We start from the raw sequence: 18,603 nt of genomic DNA, 5'->3' as shown, positions 1-18,603 counted from the left end.
AAGGGAGGGAGAGGGAAGGAAGGAGATGGGAGGAAGGGGAGTGGATGGATGGATAGAAAAAAAGTGGATGGGTGAAAGGAAGGAAGAAGGGAGGGAGAAAGGAAGGAAAAGGAAGGAAAGAAAGGAGATGGGAGGAAGGGCAGGAAAGCAGATGGATGGATGGATGGATGGAAGAAAAAAGGAATAGGGGGTGGATGAAAGGGAGGAAGAAGAGGGAGGGAATGCCTTTAAAAGGCGTGTACAAAAACCCTTGAGACTTTAGGGCTGACTTCTTCAACTGGTCTCCAGTGAACTTGCATTTTTCATAAATAAATTCCACCCATGAAGATAATCTCGCCTCACCCAGCTTGAATCCTTAGACGTTCCTATTCTTTTAAACTAAGGGGAGGATCAAAACTCTCCTGCTTCCAGATCTCCTCCTCCTCCTCCCCCCCCACTCCTATAATCTGGGGAGGTTGGGGGCCTTTTACTTCAAACCTGCCAGTGATGGGGAGGGGGAAGGTTCCCAGTTCTGCTGCTCCTCCAGGGGGGCTAGAGACCTTCCCCCCCCCTCCGGCCAGGACATTCCTCGTAGGGTCCCCTCCCCCACTACGTCTCCTGTGTGGTCTCCTGGGGTGGGGGGGGGAAGGGGTCCTCCGGGGCTGACCAGGGAGAGGAAGCGGGGAGCGTTTTGCCGGAAAGCCCTTTAAGGGCTGCCTCCCTTCCTCCCTGCCAACCATTCACTCGCCGTGACCCCGCTGCGCCTGGGAGAAGGGAAGTTGGAATTGGCTGAAAAGATTCGTTTGTCCGTCCACTCCTGCCGGGCTGGGCTGAATGGGGGGGGGGATCTTGGACGTTGCTCTGGGCCAGCTCTTCATTAATCAGCCCTTTCTTTCGGAGTGGGCTCGGCTCCACCTCCGTGCGTGGGCCGCCTTGGCTTCCTCCACTCATTAGCCGAGGGGTCGCTCAGGCTGGGAGACCACCGGCGTCTCTGGACCGGTTCTGAGAACATCGGACCGAGCCTGCCCCCCCCCTTACAGGAGGCAGCAACCCATTCCAGCTCAGCCTCCCTGACTTTTGAGCCAGCTGTGCAGGAATAAAAAAAAGATGCAGAGTTTTTCTTTTTTCCTCTCCATCACTTTATTTCCAAGCCTGGAAAATCTTCAGCCGTTGCATTTCTGTCTCTGTGGCTCGATAGAAGTAGAGAGGGTGGGAAGAAGGAAAACATAGCTTGGCCTTCTGAACGCCTTTGGGTCAGGAAAATCAAAAAGCCTTGGCAACTTGGAAGAGGAGGAATCTTCCTTCCAGGGTTCTTCCTCTCTCTCTAAAACTGGTAGGGTCTAAAAATGGCTCTGGCCCGAGGCTTGTTTTCTGGAAGGGAAGAGATGGAAAGGACAAAGAGAACCAAAGGATTCTCCAACCCAAGTTGGGAATAGCAACTCTCTGGTGTTATTAAATCACAGCTGCAAGTTGAGATGACGGAGAATTAACCAGCCGAAGCTTCAGCGGGGCTCTGGCAGCCTCCCTGGAATCTAGGGCTGAAAGCTGGTGAGATAGTCCTCCTCCATGGAGGAGACAGCACTCTGCAGATCATGGCCCTTTTTCAGGGTCTTCAAGTCAATCACAGCACTTCTCTGTTAGGGTGGATGGCAGCTGGATTGGATGGTTGGAGGACCAAGAATTGAAGGGCCAAGGGTTGGGGGACCAAGGGTTGAGGGACCAAAGGGTTGAGGGACCAAAGGGTTGGGGGACCAAAGGGTTGGGGGACCAAGGGTTGAGGGACCAAAGGGTTGGGGGACAAGGGTTGGGGGACCAAGGGTTGGGGGATCAAAGGGTTGGGGGACCAAGGGTTGGAGGACCAAAGGGTTGGGAGACCAAAGGGTTGGGGGACCAAAGGGTTGGGGGACCAAGGGTTGGGAGACCAAGGGTTGGGGGACCAAGGGTTGGGGGACCAAAGGGTTGGGGGACCAAGGGTAGGGTTTGGCTAAGATGGGGAAGGAACAGCAGCAGGAAGAGGAAAGGAAGAGGAGGGGACAGATTGGGGGGCTTCATAAGAGTCTCTCCTTCCTCTCTGTGGCTCAACTGGCATGCCCTTGATAACACTTGATGATACGTTATTGAGACTCAACAATTGGAGGCCGGCTTGGTGCAAAGCAACAGGGCTTCCTGTCTTGTGCTGAGCGATCTCTGACCGGGAATGAAGTTTGGGGGTGAGGGATCTGAGAAGGATCTAGCTGGAATCCACTGTTTGAGAAGCTTCTGTGTTTCTTGGGCCAGCCAGTCTTGGAAAGGAGGCCCATCCACCACCACCTCCTGCTTTGATGAGCCTCCAACAGGATTCTCTTTCTCCTTTGTCTTCCAGATGGTGGAGCATGGCTTCCCCAACCAGCCCAGTTCCTTGGCCTTCGACCCCAAGCTGCGCATTATGGCCATCGGAACCAAATCGGGAGCAGTCAAAATGTATCCTTCTTGGCATGGCAACTGCGGCCTTTCTGGACATGGAGTCCCCTTCCGAAGGCGAAGAAGGTCCTTGTGAAGCCTGCAGAAGGGTTTGGAGAACCCCTGGGGGTTGGGAAAGGACCCCCAGTTCTCGGGGGGGAGACGGGGATGTGGGTTGGTTCGTCCTGTGGGAGGACCTGTGCGTTGGTGTCCACGGTGTTTGTCTCCTGGGAATGACGAGTGCGACGTTTTCCAAGGTGGAGTTCCCCAATTTGAGTGTCTCCAAAGAGGTTGGCATTGCAGCTTCTAACTCAGTGTTTCTCAACCTTGGCAACTTGAAGATGTCCGGACTTCAACTCCCAGAATTCCCCAGCCAGCTGGGGAATTCTGGGAGTTGAAGTCCAGACATCTTTAAGTTGCCAAGGTTGAGAAACACTGTTCTAACCTGATGGGGAATTAAGGTGCCAACTTAAGGACAGCTTGATTGATTGGAAAAACAGGCGCTCCCAGTTTGGCAGTCTGGTGATAATGGTCCCAACAAAAATACAGGTTGTCCTTGACTTACAGTCACAACGGAGCCCAAAATTCTTGCCGCTAAGCGAGACATTTGTGAATTTTGCCCCGCTTTACAACCTTCCTTGCCACATTAAGTGAATCGCTGCAGTTGTTAAACTAGTCACCCGGTTGTTAAGCGAGTCCGGCTTCCCTGTCGACTTTGCTTGTCAGGATCGCATGACCCCCCCGAAACGCTGCAAACCGTCACAAATATGAATCGGTTGCCAAGCATCCAGATTTGGATCACGTGGCCATGAATGGATGCTGCGGTGTGAAAAACGGTCTTGTCGCTTTTTCAGTGGCGAGTTAATTTTGAACAGTCACAAACTTTCGAACCGTTTGTAAGTCAAGGACTTCCCTGCACTGGGTCCTTTTTGTGAGCAAGGAGAGCAGAATTTCGCCACGATTGCAGGATTTTCTCGTGCTGATATTCCAGATTGCAGAGATTTAAATAGCGAAGGAGACCGTGGGCTTCCCTTTCTGTGGGCTCCTGGAGGTGGAGAGGTTTTTCCCCCGGGTTCTTGCCTGAACCCACAATCCACCGTTGTTGTTGCGTTGAGGCTGGCGGTCTGTGTGTGTGTGTGTGTTGTGGAAGGGGCATTTGGAAAACCACTCCAAATCTCCACGGCTTCAGCAGCCTCTTTTCAAGCTGCAGCCTTGGCATGCTTGCCCGTCGATGCCGCGTCTCCATGGAGTTGGCAGCTTCTGAGTACAATACGCCGCCGTTCTCCCCGTCCAGGTTGCTCCTGTTTGATCTTTCCTGCCTCCCCTCCCCTTTCCTGGGGAGGGGGGGCGCCTGCGGGCTCAGAGCAGTGTCCAGCCTGTGGGAGCGCTGCCCACTCTCAAATTTTTATCCGTTATAAAAGTCCTTTCTCCCTCTGGCTGAAATAGGGAAGTCTTCGATTCAGTGTTAGGAAAGAACCTCCAAGAGAGGAGCTGGAGACGGAGAACTGGATGGCCTTCCTTCCCACTGGGTCGAGTTTTAGAGAAATGGTGTAAAGAGGCCGCTTGGGATTTCTCTGGAGTCATGCTTGGCTAACCCCCTGTTTCTTGAATAAGCCAGCACGGGCTGGCTCCACAGATCTCTGCTTACAGGGACTCTTCAGTCTGGACTAAGATAAGACAGGGACAGAAATGTTTTGTTGTTGTTTTTTCAAAATTCAGTCTTTTATTATGGTTACAGACGAGCATAATGTGTACAAAATTAGTTGTAGGCTTCCGAGGCCGAACAACTTTGGAGTTTCATTGAGTCAATTTATTTGTTTATTGAGATTTGTGGACTTCAACTCCCAGAATTCCCCAGCCAGCCAATTCTGGGAATTGAAGTCCATATACCTTAAAGTAGCTACTATTGATTTAAACCAGAGGTGGTATTCAGCCGTTTCTGACTGGTTCTAGAGGACCAGTAGTAGAAATTTTGAGTAGTTTGGAGAACCAGCAAACACCCCACACTGGCTGGCCCTGCCCCTGTCTATTCGCTGCCTCCAGTCCCCAGCTGATCAGAGTCCCAGCTGATCGGCTGGGTCTTCTTCCGCACAGGAGAACGGACAGAAATGTTGAAAGCTGGGGCAGTAGAATCACATCAACAACTGGAATTTGATGGTGGCCAGGGGAATTTAAAAACCCAATGCCATTGTACGCATATATTTTAGGATCGCATCTCTTCTGCCTCCCCAAGGGTTAGAGTCCCCACTTCCACACCAGTTGCTGTTTCGTGTTTGTCGTGCACCCTCAAGCCCCTTCTTAGCCTTAGCAATTTTTCAATAGTTTAAATTTTTAAAGGCAATTTTTGAAGCAAAGGAGGCTCGGAGGGTGCAGCCGATGTCTTGGAGGCGTGGATGCCTCTTTGATCTGGGAAAGGGGCTTGCAAGGAGAGTTGGCCATTTGTCCGGTAGGGTTTTCAAAAGTCCCAGGAATGCTGTAGTTGGTGTTTGCATGTAAAAGCAGCTGGTGTGTTTGCAGAGCAGCTGAGGGTCCCCCACCCCACTCCCCGCCACCCCGGTTGTGTTTGGAGAATAAAGTTGGCGTTTGGGGCATCTTAAGTTGGGGGAGTTTTCCCCCAGTCCTTCTGCCATCAACCCCTTCCTCACTGCCCCAGCCTTTCCTTACAGCTTCTGTAGTGCATTGGAAGCCTGGCTTGGTGGCCGGACAGGATGGGTGCAGCTTGGCATGACAAGGTCTTTCTCTGTAGCTGCTCCGGCCCTGTGGAACGATCTCCCTGCAGAGATCCGGACCCTTCCCACTCTCCTGGCCTTCTGGAAAGCCATTAAAACCTGGCTGTTCCAGCAGGCCTGGGGCTGCCGACCCCTAAATACCGTCCAGCCCCATTTAGAAGGGAGTGCATGGTTTGCTGTTTTTTAAATCTATCTTTTCTTTCCTTGTATTTTATTTTTTTGATTTATTTCTGTATTGTAAGCCGCCCGGAGTCCTACGGGATTCGGCGACATATAAATGTTATTAAACTTGCAAACAATGGGGGAAGTGGCTGAAGATCCAGTCCTTTTAGGGGGGCGGTCTCAGCAGGGCTGGTTGGAAACAGCTGAGGCAGCTTTAAAACAAACTTTTGGTCCAGCAGTTTCTCTGCTTGGCATCTTTCCCCCCCCCTGTGGCCCTTTGGCAAAGGAAACCTCTGTGTGTGTGTGTGTGTGTGCGTGTGTGTGTGTGTGAATACTGGTGTCACATTCACCCCTCCGGAAACTGAAGTGCCAAACCGTGCCAATATTGGCTCCTGGCACCCTTGGCAAAGGGAAATGCCCCTGGTCCGGTGGTAGAGCACTAAACATAATTGCCAGTGAGATCTCTTGCAAGGGCATTCGTGGGTTTTTGGGGACTGGGGACGGCAGAAAGAATCGGAGTACATGAAAATCCTCCCTTGGGTTCTGCGCCCTCTGGGACTTCCCGAGGGGCAAGAGGCAATGTGCTTTCTGCACTGACCAGTCCAGCGTCCAGCCCCCACCTCTCCTCCTCCTGCAACGGGCAGGGCTGATGCCAGTTCTCCTAAGGCAGGCCTCTCCTCTCTTCCTCCTCCTCCTCTGGGCGGTTGGAGCAGAGGAGGCTGGATCCGCAGGGGACGGAGCTGATTCTCCACATTTGAATGGCTGAATGAATTTTGGGGTTACTTCCCCAGGAACCGGGGCAGAAAATCACGGGGTTCTTTTGCTTCCCCTTCAAATGGCGGCCTTGGCATTGCTCCGTTTGTCTGGCCTCCGGGTGCAGGAGGGGGAAGGCGGATGGCTTGGTTCTGCTTTAGTCTCCTCTGAAGGGTCCCTTCATCATTTTTCTGGGGGTGGGACAGACGTACCCCATTATGGGAACAGGCAGAGTTTGCATTGAGGTCTTGCAACAGCTGCCCTGAAAGGCTAATGGAGCAATTCTAGAAGGCTTCGGAAGTTTCTCAAACTGATCATTTCTTCTTTCTTTAAAGTTTTTTTTAATTTCTCATACATACATTCACAAATATACGCTCTCATAGCTATTATTAATAATGTGTGTTCCTTTTTAACATTTATAACAATTTGTCTCCCTCTACAATTAACAATATGATGGAGATTGCGTTTCTACCATCCGTTACACCCATCTTATTTTACAACATCCCTGCTTCTTCCTTCCTTCCTTCCTTCCCTCCCTCCCTCCCTCCCTTCTTCTCTCCTTCTCTCCTTTCTTCTTTCCTCCTCTACTTCTCCCCAAGTGGGAAGACCTGATTCCCTCCCAGTCAATATGGGGCTGGGGGGAAAAAAGGGTGTCCCTTTTTGCAATGCTCTCTCTTCGCCCACCAGGACACCCCAGGCAGTTCTGGGGGGGGGAGGGGGCGTTCCTTAAAAGTTGTGGGAGGGGTGCCATTGCCTTCTCCTGCTTCTCGGGGTCAGCCAGGGGTGCGGTTCTCCTTCCTGGCTTGGCTGCCGAACTGGGGTGTGGACTGTTTTCTCCGTTGATGCAAAGATTTTTCTCTCCCAGAGGAAGCTGTGAAGATGGCTTGGAGCATCCGACCTCTGGCGGACCTCACCTCTCCCCTGGTAGAATAGAATAGGATAACAGAGTTGGAAAGGGACCTCGGAGGTCTTCTAGTCCAACCCCCTGCCTAGGCAGGGAACCCTACACCACTTCAGACAAATGGCTCTCCAACATCTTCTTAAAGACGTCCAGTGTTGGGGCATTCACAACTTCTGGAGGCAATTTCTGTTCCACTGATTTAATTGTTTTGACTGCTAGGAAGTTTCTCCTTAGTTCTAAGTTGCTTCTCTCCTTGATTAGTTTCCACCCATTGCTTCTTGTCCTGCCCTCGGGTGCTTTGGAGAATAGTTTGACGCCCTCTTCTTTGGGGCAGCCCCTGAGAGATTGGAAGACTTCCATCATATTTCCCCTGGTCCTTCTTTCTATTAAACGAGACATCCCCAGTTCCTGCATCCGTTCTTCATATGTTTTAGCCTCCAATCCCCTAATCCTCTTTGTTGCTCTTCTCTGCAGTCTTGTGATGGTTTAAGGGGGCTGCTAAGCCCCAGCCCCCCGTCCCCCCGTCCCCTGCTGTGGTCCTCCATGTAATGACCCTATGGATCATCCCCAAAAGGACAGCTGTGTGGCTCTCCGTGAGCCAAGTGGGCTTATTATTATGGGATGCGACTGTGTTTGGGTCAGGGATCTCCCCTCCAGCCCTCTTTTCTCCCCCCTCCCCCCTCCCCCTCCCCACCCCCAATGTGCCAGCCCTTCATTGGCAGGAGGTTCTTTGGGGGAGAATATTTGCAGCTTGGAATGAAGGGGTCCTGGGGTGCCCTCTGAGCTTGCTGGTCTTCCTGCAGACGTTTCATTGCCGAACTAGGTAACTTCATCAGTGCTGGTATAAGGAGTAGCGTTTGCTCTCGGTTTATATCATAGTGCAGTGATGGAGAATCTTTCTCTTATGGCGTGCCAAAATTGTGCGGCTGCGTGCTATCACAGACACACCAATTAAATCATCCCTGCCCACACTGCGCATGCACCCACAACTACCCCCCCCCCAGGTTTTTTTTAAGCCGAGGGGGGGGAAATGGCCTCCCCAGCCTCCCCCTCCCTAGAGGCCCTCCGGAAGCTGGAAACGGAACCTCCGGTTGGCCCAGGAGAGCCGTTTTCCGCCCTCCCAGGCTCTGGAGCCTTTCCTGAAGCCTGGGGAGAGCCTAAACAGCCTAAAATCAGATGGCCGGTGCCCGACTGGCGTGACAGCAAATACGGCTCCCCGTGGCACCTGTGGCAGACGTGCCATGGGTTCTCCACCACTGTTGCAGTGGCTTGTCGTGTCGGTGCGGGCGAGGCTGGTCTTGGAAGCTCTGTAGGCCAGTTTTGCCAGCCCAGGTGCCCTCACAACGCCAGCCAGTCTCCCGGATCTCCTTTGCAGCCAGCTGGGCTTCCAGCAGCCCCCCAACAGCCCCTGTGCCCGTTTTTTCCCCCTCCGCGGCTTGGCCAGATGGTGTTTATTCTTAGAACCCGTCTGGAGCTTTTTCTGCTCGTCTGAGAGCAGCTCCGCTTGGGGAAGGAGGGAAGGGGCTGAGCTGGTTTGCTTTCGAGCCAGGGCTGCTTGTGCCCCTGCCTTGGCAACCATGCTGGGGCCCTACCTGGCCAGGGCAGGGCCTCGGGGGCTTCCTGGTGGTCCCCAAAGATTTTGCCTTGTGGGGTCAACTTGCTTTCCAAAGCCCCAGAAGGCAAGGCAGGGAACCATGGGTGGAAACTCATCAAAGAGGGAAGAAACCTGGAATGAAGGGGAAACGTCCTAAAGGTGGGGACAATTAACCAGGGGAACAGCTTGCCACCAGAGGTTGTGGGTGCTCCTGGAGGTGTTTAAGAAGAGCAGCATTTGTCTGAAACGGTACAGGGTTTCCTGCTTGAAGAAAGGGTTGGGCTAGAAGACCTCCAGGGCCCCTTGCAAAGCTGTGTGGTGGGTTTGATTGATTGAAATGACGTGTCATTTGTAGATGAACTCTTGTGGGAGGCGATGAATCATCTTCCCAGCAGTGGAGAGAAAAAGGGGAAAGAATTCAAACCTCCTTTGACTGTTGAGGGAAGCAAAAAAATCTTCTGCTCCGGCCTCTCTGTCTGGCGAGCACAAAGGGTGTGTGTGTGTGTCTGTGTGTCTGTGAGAGGCTGCCCTTTTGTGCTTCCTACGAGTCGCCCCACCACGAAGGGCTGGTGGTGCAAGGAGGGCCTGGGAGGAGATCTTGAGCAGAAGACGGACAAGGGGAGGAGGGCCTTCCCCCCCCCCCCAGGTCTTCTTCCCCAGCAGCTCCTGCCTGAGGAAGTTGAAATGTGTCGGTCAGCCTTTAGAAGAGGGGCAGGTGAGCATGTTCCTGCAGCTCCAGTTGCCCGAGCAGTGGGCATGCGTGCCCACCTTTTGTGCAAATGGGGCTGTGCATGCATGCTCACCCACCACTCGTGCATAACCCTGCCCTCTCCCTCTGCCCCTGCCCCCCCCTTGCCACAAGTCCCCGGAAAGTTTGGGGATCTGCATGGTTGAAAGGGGGCAATATCCAGGATCTTGGAAGCAGAGCAGTGGTGGGATTCAAGTAATTTAACAACCGGTTCTCTGCCCTAATGATTTCTTCCAACCACCGGTTCACCAAACGGCCCAGAAGGTTAACAACCAGTTCTCCCAAAGTGGTGCGAACTGGCTGAATCCCACCACTGAAGCAGACCAACCCAGGCGAAGTGCATAAGGAGTCCCCTTCCCGTTTTCCCAGGGCTGTGTGTTTGAGGGTGCAGGTGCCCCCCTCCGACACCTCATTTCTGAACTCCTCCTCGGCCACCCAACTCAAGAGGGATGCTGCTGCCCCTCTCTGCGTGATCTCCTGCTCCGAGGTTCACCTCTGCCTTCTCAGCCTGGGCCACAGCTGCGATTTCACTGCAAGTGTCTCACGGAGATGTCGGGCTTGCCCCTTTTTGAGAGGAAGGGTCTGCTCTGCTGCCTCTGTGGAAGACACACTTCTGACGTCCCCCATCCCCAAATCCACCTGCAGAGAGAACTGTTGATCCAACCTTTGCGATCCAGCGCAGAGCTCTGGTTCCCAGGGGGACTTGAGTCACCCGTGGACCTTCCCCTTGGAGAATAGGATTGGTCCCATAACCAATCCTGCTTCTATTCCCTTCAATCTACCAATACTAATGAGCCGAGGTGGCGCAGTGGGTAGAGTGCAGCACTGCAGGCCACTTCAGCTGACTGCAGTTCTGCAGTTCGGCGGTTCTAACCTCACCGGCTCAAGGTTGACTCAACCTTCCATCCTTCCGAGGTGGGTAAAATGAGGACCCGGATTGTTGTTGGGGGCCATATGCTGACTCTGTAAACCGCTTAGAGAGGGCTGAAAGCTCTATGAAGCGGTATATAAGTCTAACTGCTATTGCTATTGCTATGTTATATAACTAATCAAGGAATTATAGTATATTGTTAATTGTAGAAAACAACTGAAAGAAATGCTCTTTGTGTTAAAACTTAAGTAGAGGATATATATATATATATATATATATATATATATATATATATATATATATATTGCTTATAGTAAAATAGACCAATAGAGAAACATGAAGGGATCATTTGGTGTAATTTTGGAAGGGGCAATGGGAGACCCTGTCGATGTATTAAGAAAAAATAAGTATAACAATGGGAGAAACTAATGAAATAATGAAATAATGAAAGTGACAACTAAGCTCTGATGTAAAATGGATTAGGTCAAGGAGAGGATGTAAAAGGAAAGATCCAGTCAACATTCTTGTTTCAATAATATTGAGAATATGAGTGGTCCAAGATGCAGTTGAACTCTCCTCCCCCCCCCCCAGGGGGGGGATTTTCCCTATAGCTGGATTGTGGCTTGGACTGTGTGCACCGCCAGAGACCCCCCTCACCCCCCCCCATTCTTTGAAAAGTAGGTCACACATCAAGCGTGGTGGGGAACAAAAGCGCAGCGTGGTAATTTATGCCTGGGGTGGGTGGGAAAAGGAGGCTGCAGAGGGGAGCGAGGTGGGAGGGGGTGTGTGATGTGTGCCGAAATCGGATTCCTTCTAAGCCAGCAGTTAAGCCGAGGAGTCGACCTTAAGAGAAATCTCCCTCCTTCGGCGATTGGCTCCAGTTCTTAGATAAATAAAGCCAGCTGGTTCTGTTTGCGCCCGTCCCCTTCGGATAGTTTTTGCTGGTTTTTTTGTTTTAAGCAAGAAATGATTTTGGTTTTGCAAGGCAGAGAAAGCACTGGGCGAAAATCAAATGAGCTCTTTTTTAATTTTTCTCCTCCTCCTCTTCCTCCTCCTCCTCCTCTTCCTCCTCCTCCTCCTGGCAGCTTCGTTCAAAGATGAAGCGATGGTGTCATTTCCTCCCTTCGTGTAAACAGGCACGCTTTGGAGAATCCCCAGCCAGACCAGAAAAGTTGCTGAGTCTCTCTCTCTTTTTATTTTTTATTTTTAAAAAAAGTGCTTGGAAAAGGCTTCCCAACCTGTAGAATTGCAGTCGAAGCACAAGCGCCTTGTGGGTGTGCACACCACGTCCCCGTTTGAACCTCCTTGTGCAAAGCCAGGTGGGGCTGTCCAGCCTTAGAACTTTTAAGACTTGAGGACTTCAGCTCCCAGAATTCTCCGTGCTGGCTGGGGAATTCTGGGAGTTGAAGTCCTCAAGTCTTAAAAGTTACCAAGGTGGGAGAGCCCTGGGCTATAAGCCGTGGACTATATGAGCTGAGCACAAATGGAAAGGATTAGGTATTTTGGTGACTAGTATTATGAGATAGACTCAGGAGCAAAACAGAGCACGTAGCACACACCTTTAGACAATTAATAGTGGTTTATATATACATATATACCACCTATACACATGGTAGATGAATCCCTTATCATTCAGCTAGGGACACAAGGATTTGATTGATTTTGATTTTTGATTTTATTTGTCTTGTATGCCGCCCACTCCCGGAGGACTCCGGGCGGCTCACAAAAGACAAGGGAAAGGGGAAAACAAGACAAAGACAACATATTAAAAACAAGCCAACATTCACAAGGAGAGAAATGAGATACACTAAGAGAGAGAGAGAGAAAACGGCCTCTAATGGCCACATATATATATATATTTGAACTGAATTTTGAATTTATTGACATTTGTATGCCGCCCACTCCCTTGGGACTCTGGGCAGCTCACAGACAAGACAAAAAACATATATAAAAATTAAAATAAGAATACAATTATTAAAATTTCACACCATGCATACAGTTAGCGTGGGGCTGGATACCAATCAACAGCCCCATGCCTGCCGGAACAGCCAGCTTTACGGAAGGGATACACCTCTTAAGATGGTAAAAGACCTGTGCGGACCCCCCACCAGAGTCTTAAACTGGCTCTACATGTATTGCTGAATCATCCTCATTGCATCAGCTTACAGTTTACAGCTTACAACCTTACGTCAGCTGGCAGCTATTAAATCCTCAGTTCCTGACACTCCTCCCATTCAAAGCTGAACAGCTGATAATCCAAACGGTTTGACACAGTCTTTATCCTTTCCCACAGATACGGGTTCTGTTAACATATCAGCTATATTACACTAGAACAAGGCCGCAACTAGCCCCTTGCAGGAGATCCCTATTGTGTGAATGCAGCCTCTGGGTCTTTTTGCTGACCCGGGCAAACTTTTTGGAAGAAAGTAGGATCTTAAGGGGGTGGGCAAGATAGGAGTTGGGGGTCCTTTGGCAGTGGGTTGCCAGGTGTCCATTGTCGGTGATCTTTTCTGGGAAGTGTTTGGAGAAACCGAGTCGGCGAAAGACCCTTCCTGGGGGAATGTCCCGACCACAGCTGAAGGGTCAGCCAGGAAGCTTTCAGGGACGGTTAGGTGGAGTTGCAGGGCATGTAGTATTGGTCAAGAGGTGGGTAAGGGGATGGCAGAAAGAAACAAATGCGGGCAGCACCCTGCAGGGGTTTGCTTGTCCCAAGAGCTGGCAAACCTTTGGCATCTTCAAAGAGAATCTGGCAAAACCCCTGGAAGGAAATATCTTTCTGTTCTTGAGAAAGCCTCCACGCTCAAGAGTAGGCTATCTTGCATGCCTTTCAGTACCCTAAAAAGAGTCCCTAGTGCTTGTGCGTTGCACCCACGGGGTCTCGTCACAGCTTCCCACTGTCCCCAGCTGGGAAATGTTCAGCTAGGGAGGTTTCTCAGGGCTGCAGGGATGGTGGACCTGCTGGGTTGAAGTTCTTCCTTTTCCCTTGGCGAGAGATTCCTCCTTGACTCTGGGCCTCCTTAAGCTACGGGGCTCCCGGCGTGGAGTTCACGGGGCTGCACAAAGAGACAGCGACCGTCACGCAGATGCACTTCCTACCTGGACAGGTAAAATAAGATATAATGAAGACTTGGTGGGTGAGGTTGCAAAGATCCTCCTTGTTCGTGTGGCTGTCTAGACCAGTGTTTCTCAACCTTGGCAACTTGAAGATGTCTGGACTTCAACTCCCAGAATTCCCCAGCTGGCTGGGGAATTCTGGGAGTTGAAGTCCAGACATCTTCAAGTTGCCAAGATTGAGAAACACTGGCCTAGACTGACCCTCTGAATTAGGTTAGCAGCTGTAGGAATCATCTAATTTATTCATCTATTCATTTATTCAATTTTCACAGCCACTCAACTCAATGACTCTGGGCGGCTCACAGTTGTGAAATCATAAGACAATTAGAAACAAAACAACAATGAAACAATAACACCCAGGAGATAAATAAATAAACTGTAATATAGGTGCTCCAAGATTGGATTTAATAACCTGAAGGAGAGCCACTTTGGTTTACTGGTTAGAAACCACTAGAAACTGGGAGATGGCGAGTTCTAGTCCTGCCTTAGGGGGGCTTTGTGCCAGCCGCACTCTCTCTCTCAGCCCAACCCACCTCGCAGGGTGGTTGTTATGATGGGGGGGGGAAGAGAAGGAATGTGCTGGATGTGTTTGGCCACCTGGAGTTATTTCTAAAAATAATAAAAGGTGGGTTAGAAATGAATGAATGGTGAGGCAGTGGGAGGGAGGGGACTTTCTGGAGGCGAGGCTTGGGAGGGCCCTTGAGAATGACTTAAAAGCCCCCCTCCCCTGATTTCCTGCAGGGTCTCCTGCTTTCCCTTCTGGATGACAACACGCTGCACCTGTGGGACGTTTACCAGAAAGACGGCTACTCCCACCTGGAAGAGAGCCGGAACTTTGTCCTTCCCGGACGACCAGGGTTCGACAACGCTAAGTACTCATGGCTTCTGCCCCCCCTTTCCTCCTCCCTCCCTTCCTGGTTGGGGGTGCAGAGAAGGGGCAAGGGTATCCAGCCTCCCACCACCTCCTGGCTGTTTTCTTCTCCCTTCTTGGCTCTCTGCAGGAGAGGAAGTCCAGCTGGGTGGAGAAGGCATAGCCCCAAATGGGCAGGAGGGCTGCTGGGGAATCTGTGGGGAATAACAGATTAACAGAGTTGGAAGGGACCTTGCAGGTCATCTAGTCCACCCTCCCTGCCCGAGTAGCAGACTCTGCTCCAGATTTTGAAAGAGGGGTGGGCGGGCTGCAGGAAGTGCAGATGAGGGTTGGGCTGCAGGAAGAAGACACCATCCTGATCCTCCACCCCTTGCTGGCACCATGACACACCTTGGTGGCACGATGTGTTGAGGGAGGAGGTTTTTCCTTGCAAATCACCTTTGGGGGGGCTGGTTCCCCATCCTTGCAATGGGGACCTAGCACTGGTTTCACTGGTTTTCGGTGGGGGTGCAACTATGAGCCGAGGTGGCGCAGTGGTTAGAGTGCAGTAGTGCAGGCCACTTCAGGTGACTGTTATCTGCAGCTCAGCGGTTCAAATCTCACCGGCTCAAGGTTGACTCAGCCTTCCATCCTTCCGAGGTGGGTGAAATGAGGACCCGGATTGTTATTGGGGGCAATATGCTGACTCTGTAAACCGCTTAGAGAGGGCTGAAAGCCCTATGAAGCGGTATATAAGTCTAACTGCTATTGCTATTGCTAGAGTGCTGTACTGCAGGCCACTTCAGCTGACTGCTATCTGCAGTTCAGCGGTTCTAATCTCACCGGCTCAAGGTTAACTCAGCCTTCCATCCTTCCAAGGTGGGTGAAATGAGGACCCAGACTGTGGGGGCGATATGCTGACTCTGTAAACCGCTTAGAGAGGGCTGAAAGCCCTATGAAGCGGTATAGAAGTCTAACTGCTATTGCTATTGCTATCCACTTGGGTGTGTATGTGCCACAATCTGGGAAGGCCGTTTTCAGACTGGGTTCTGGATTCTGTTTTGAAGGACCAAGTTGCCAGAAGCATCTCAGAGACCCTGATTGATTTTTCCATGCAGTCTATGCTGTAGGGAAGAGCCAAAGACATCCTGAGTCCATAAATTATGCACCCTCAGCGCCCAAGCTGCCCATCTGCTCTGAAATAACTTTCCCAAACGATTCCGAAAACTGCTGGCCAGATGATCCAGCTGCCGCAACAGTCCTGGTTACAAGAGGCTCCCCTTTCTTCTGACAGTTCTCCTCCCAGCATCACCCGGGTGACGGTGATCCTCCTGGGCTCCGCTTGCAGTATCGCGTACCTTGGCACTGAAGGAGGTGGCGTCTACTTCCTGGGGCTTCCTGGTCTAACGCTGCTGGAGGACAACACCCTGTACCAAGATGAGGTCCTGCAGAGGTAAGCGGCTCTTAAGAAAGCCAGCGCGTGAGGTCAGCGGGCATGGGTCTACCTCGCAACAGTCACTTACGCCCTCGTGACCTCAAGACTGGACTACTGCAATGCGCTCTACATGGGGCAGCCCTTGAAGAGTATTCGGAGACTTCAACTCGTCCAGAATGCAGCCGCGCGAGCGATTGTGGGTGCACCTCAGTACACCCACGTTACACCTATCCTCCGCGAGCTGCACTGGTTACCGATCAGTCTCCGGATACGCTTCAAGGTGCTAGTCGTAACTTATAAAGCCCTTCATGGTATTGGATCTGGGTACTTGAGAGACCGCCTGCTGTCAATTACCTCCCAAAGACCCATTAGATCTCACAGGGTTGGCCTCTTCCGGGTGCCATCTACCAGCCAATGCCACCTGGCTATTACCCAGGGGAGGGCCTTCTCTGTGGCAGCTCCAGCCCTCTGGAATGAGCTCCCCGCAGGGATTCGGACCCTCACCTCTCTCCAGGCCTTCCGAAAAGCCGTCAAAACCTGGCTTTGCCGACAGGCCTGGGGGTGATGAGTTCCCTCCCCTCTCGACATGTATGGTTGTGCGACTGTTGTCTACTTTTATTATTTGTATTTTGTCTTTTATGTTCCCCTTTTTTCCCCCTTGAATTGTTCGCCGCCCTGAGTCCTCCCGGAGAAGGGCAGCATACAAATAATAAAATACCATACCATGGGCAGCAAGAAGAGCCTTATCAATGTGTGAAGACATAAGGTGCCTTCTGAGGGAAGCACCAAATGCGGGAACAAGAGCTCAGAGATCTTGGAGAAGGCTGCTGCTGATGTCAGGTCAAATCACCTAACTGGGGTCCTTCAGAAATGGTGTGTCAGTTGTCGAAAAACACACATGCCTCTGGGTGTCTTCATTGCTTTGGACACCACACGCATGAGGGGTCCTGATGTTGTGAGGTCCTTTTCACAGAAGGTTCTTCTGTCCTCACTCCTGATGCACACAATGAGGTCACATCCGCAGAAGGACACCTTGTGACACTCGGGTTCCCATAACTACCTTAATTCCCTGGAAAGGGAGACCACAGGCCAAGCGTCCCTCTTTCTCCCACCTTCCTAGTGTGCCTGAAGACTACCGATGCGGGAAGGCCCTGGGACCAGTGGAGTCTCTTCAGGAGCATCCTCAAGACTCATCCAAAATCCTCATTGGATACAGCAGAGGCCTGATGGTCCTGTGGGACAGAAGCTCAAGAGAAGTCCATCATCTTTTCTTGGGCAACCAGGTAGGTTCCTTGGCTGGCTTGGATGGAGCCTTCCTCCCGCCGTGTCCCCATCCTCTTTTTTCGCAGGGAGTTTCTAAGGTCGGACGGGACGGAGCTAAGGAATATCTCCTGCCAGCTGAGGCCTTGGGGAGCTGAAAGTAGCCATTAGGGGAGATAAGCGGGCAGTTAAAGGGACCGGGGAAGGACTTCACAGATTACCCGCCCTCATTACCCAGGATTAAAAGCTGATCCCTTTGGGTAACCAAGATTAAAAGTCTGCGGTGGCTGGAGGGAAGCCAGTAGGGCCCTCTCTAAATGCCCTGTAGCCATGTGACAGTGACCGGCCGGCCTCCTTTCAGCCTCTTTCTCTCCTCTGTGCCCAAGGCTTGGTGGCTTAGCTTGGGTCTGCGGCTTTTTTGCAGCAACTGGAAAGCGTCAGCTGGGAGCGGAGCGGCCGGACGCTGGTCAGTTCTCACAGCGACGGGGGCTACGCCTTGTGGTCGATGGCGAACGGTTCGGCCAAGACTCTGCAACCCACCACTTCCACCGTCCCTTATGGTGAGGCTAATCGGGGAGGAGCAGCTCAGGGAGAGGTGTGGCCCCTTTGGGGCGAGGGTTGGAGTCCGGAGGCCGTCTCCTGTCCCAAAGCGCGGAAGATTATTAGCCAACCCTACGGAGGGAGGGTTTCACGCCTGGAGAAACGGAAGGGACAACATTTAATCGTTGTGGAAAGTCAATTATGCCCTCCTGGACAAAGGTTTCCACTGCTCTGCAAAGCTCCTAATTTCTCCCCTGCTCAGTCCACTCAATGGATTTATCCCCTTTTGTGTCGATTGTCCGAGGTGACCCTGGGCTGAGCATTGCTACTGTTCCATGTAGAGACAGATCCTCTGAAACTTCATCCGCTCCCCACTGATTTCACCCCAAACTCTTTCAAATCCACCCTTTCCCCTCTCCGACTGGATGTCAGTTTTGTCCCCCTTCCAGTTCCCCATTTCTGGGAGAGAAAGAGCGAAATAAGGGCTTGCCACGAGGACAAGCGCCTTTTCACGGGGCGGGGAGTTTCCCTCTCTGCTCAGATGCCGATCAGTCTCTCCCTTCTCCCCTTCTAGGTCCTTTCCCGTGCAAAGCCATCACCAAAGTCCTGTGGCAGAACTGCGACTCGGGGTGCGTTGCGTTTGTCTGAGTGGTTCCCCCCCCCCCGGCTTTCCCCCTCCTCCTCCTCCTCCTCCTCCCCCCGTCTCCGATCTCCGCTTTCCTTTCTCATAGGACAGCATTTCCCTTACAGGCAGTTCTTAAGACTGCTCCCTTAGCGACTGTTGGAAGTTACAATGGACCTTCTTCCTTGGGGCTACTTACGATCCGGATTCTAATGGTCATCCCCCACCCCTCTGCTTGCCCAACAACATGGCAGTTTTACCGGGGGGAGGGGTACCAAAAAAGAGCCCTTCTGATTTTCAGCAAAGCCCATGGCAAACCCTTGATTTGCTTAATGACAATGTTAGCGTTCCAAGTATCATGTAGAATTAAATCAGAGTCCGAAGCAGAACGATACTTAAAAATGTTCCAATTTAATAGATCAGACATCTTGGCATTATGCTATGAAATCCCAATTCTGGAAGTTACGTCAGAATCCCACCCAGTTAAAAGTTCATGATCTTGTCACCACACCCACAAATCCATCACGTGGTCCAAACTTCTTCTTCCACGCTGGCGTAAAAGTGCGGAGATAAAAGATGATGTTGAGCTTCTAGAAAGGAATTTTT

General features: G+C 51.6%; 1 protein-coding gene across 2 annotated transcripts in view; it reads left to right on the top strand.

Annotated features, from left to right (window-relative positions):
- LLGL1 (LLGL scribble cell polarity complex component 1) overlaps nucleotides 1-18,603 on the top strand; it is a 42,912-nt gene that overhangs the window by 8,912 nt on the left and 15,397 nt on the right. Inside the window, exons 2-8 of one of the 2 annotated variants that reach the window (XM_032230850.1) lie at nucleotides 2,342-2,439; nucleotides 13,199-13,280; nucleotides 14,032-14,147; nucleotides 15,435-15,593; nucleotides 16,696-16,858; nucleotides 17,260-17,395; nucleotides 17,950-18,004. In XM_032230850.1, the coding sequence (XP_032086741.1) occupies nucleotides 2,342-2,439; nucleotides 13,199-13,280; nucleotides 14,032-14,147; nucleotides 15,435-15,593; nucleotides 16,696-16,858; nucleotides 17,260-17,395; nucleotides 17,950-18,004 (809 nt within the window). Of the gene's footprint in view, nucleotides 1-2,341; nucleotides 2,440-13,198; nucleotides 13,281-14,031; nucleotides 14,163-15,434; nucleotides 15,594-16,695; nucleotides 16,859-17,259; nucleotides 17,396-17,949; nucleotides 18,005-18,603 lie in introns of both variants that reach the window. The other variant, XM_032230849.1, reaches the window with a different exon arrangement.

Source organism: Thamnophis elegans, chromosome 14 (assembly GCF_009769535.1).
Source record: "Thamnophis elegans isolate rThaEle1 chromosome 14, rThaEle1.pri, whole genome shotgun sequence".
NCBI classification, from domain to species: Eukaryota; Metazoa; Chordata; class Lepidosauria; order Squamata; family Colubridae; genus Thamnophis; species Thamnophis elegans.
This window is presented reverse-complemented; position numbering and strand designations above follow the sequence as displayed.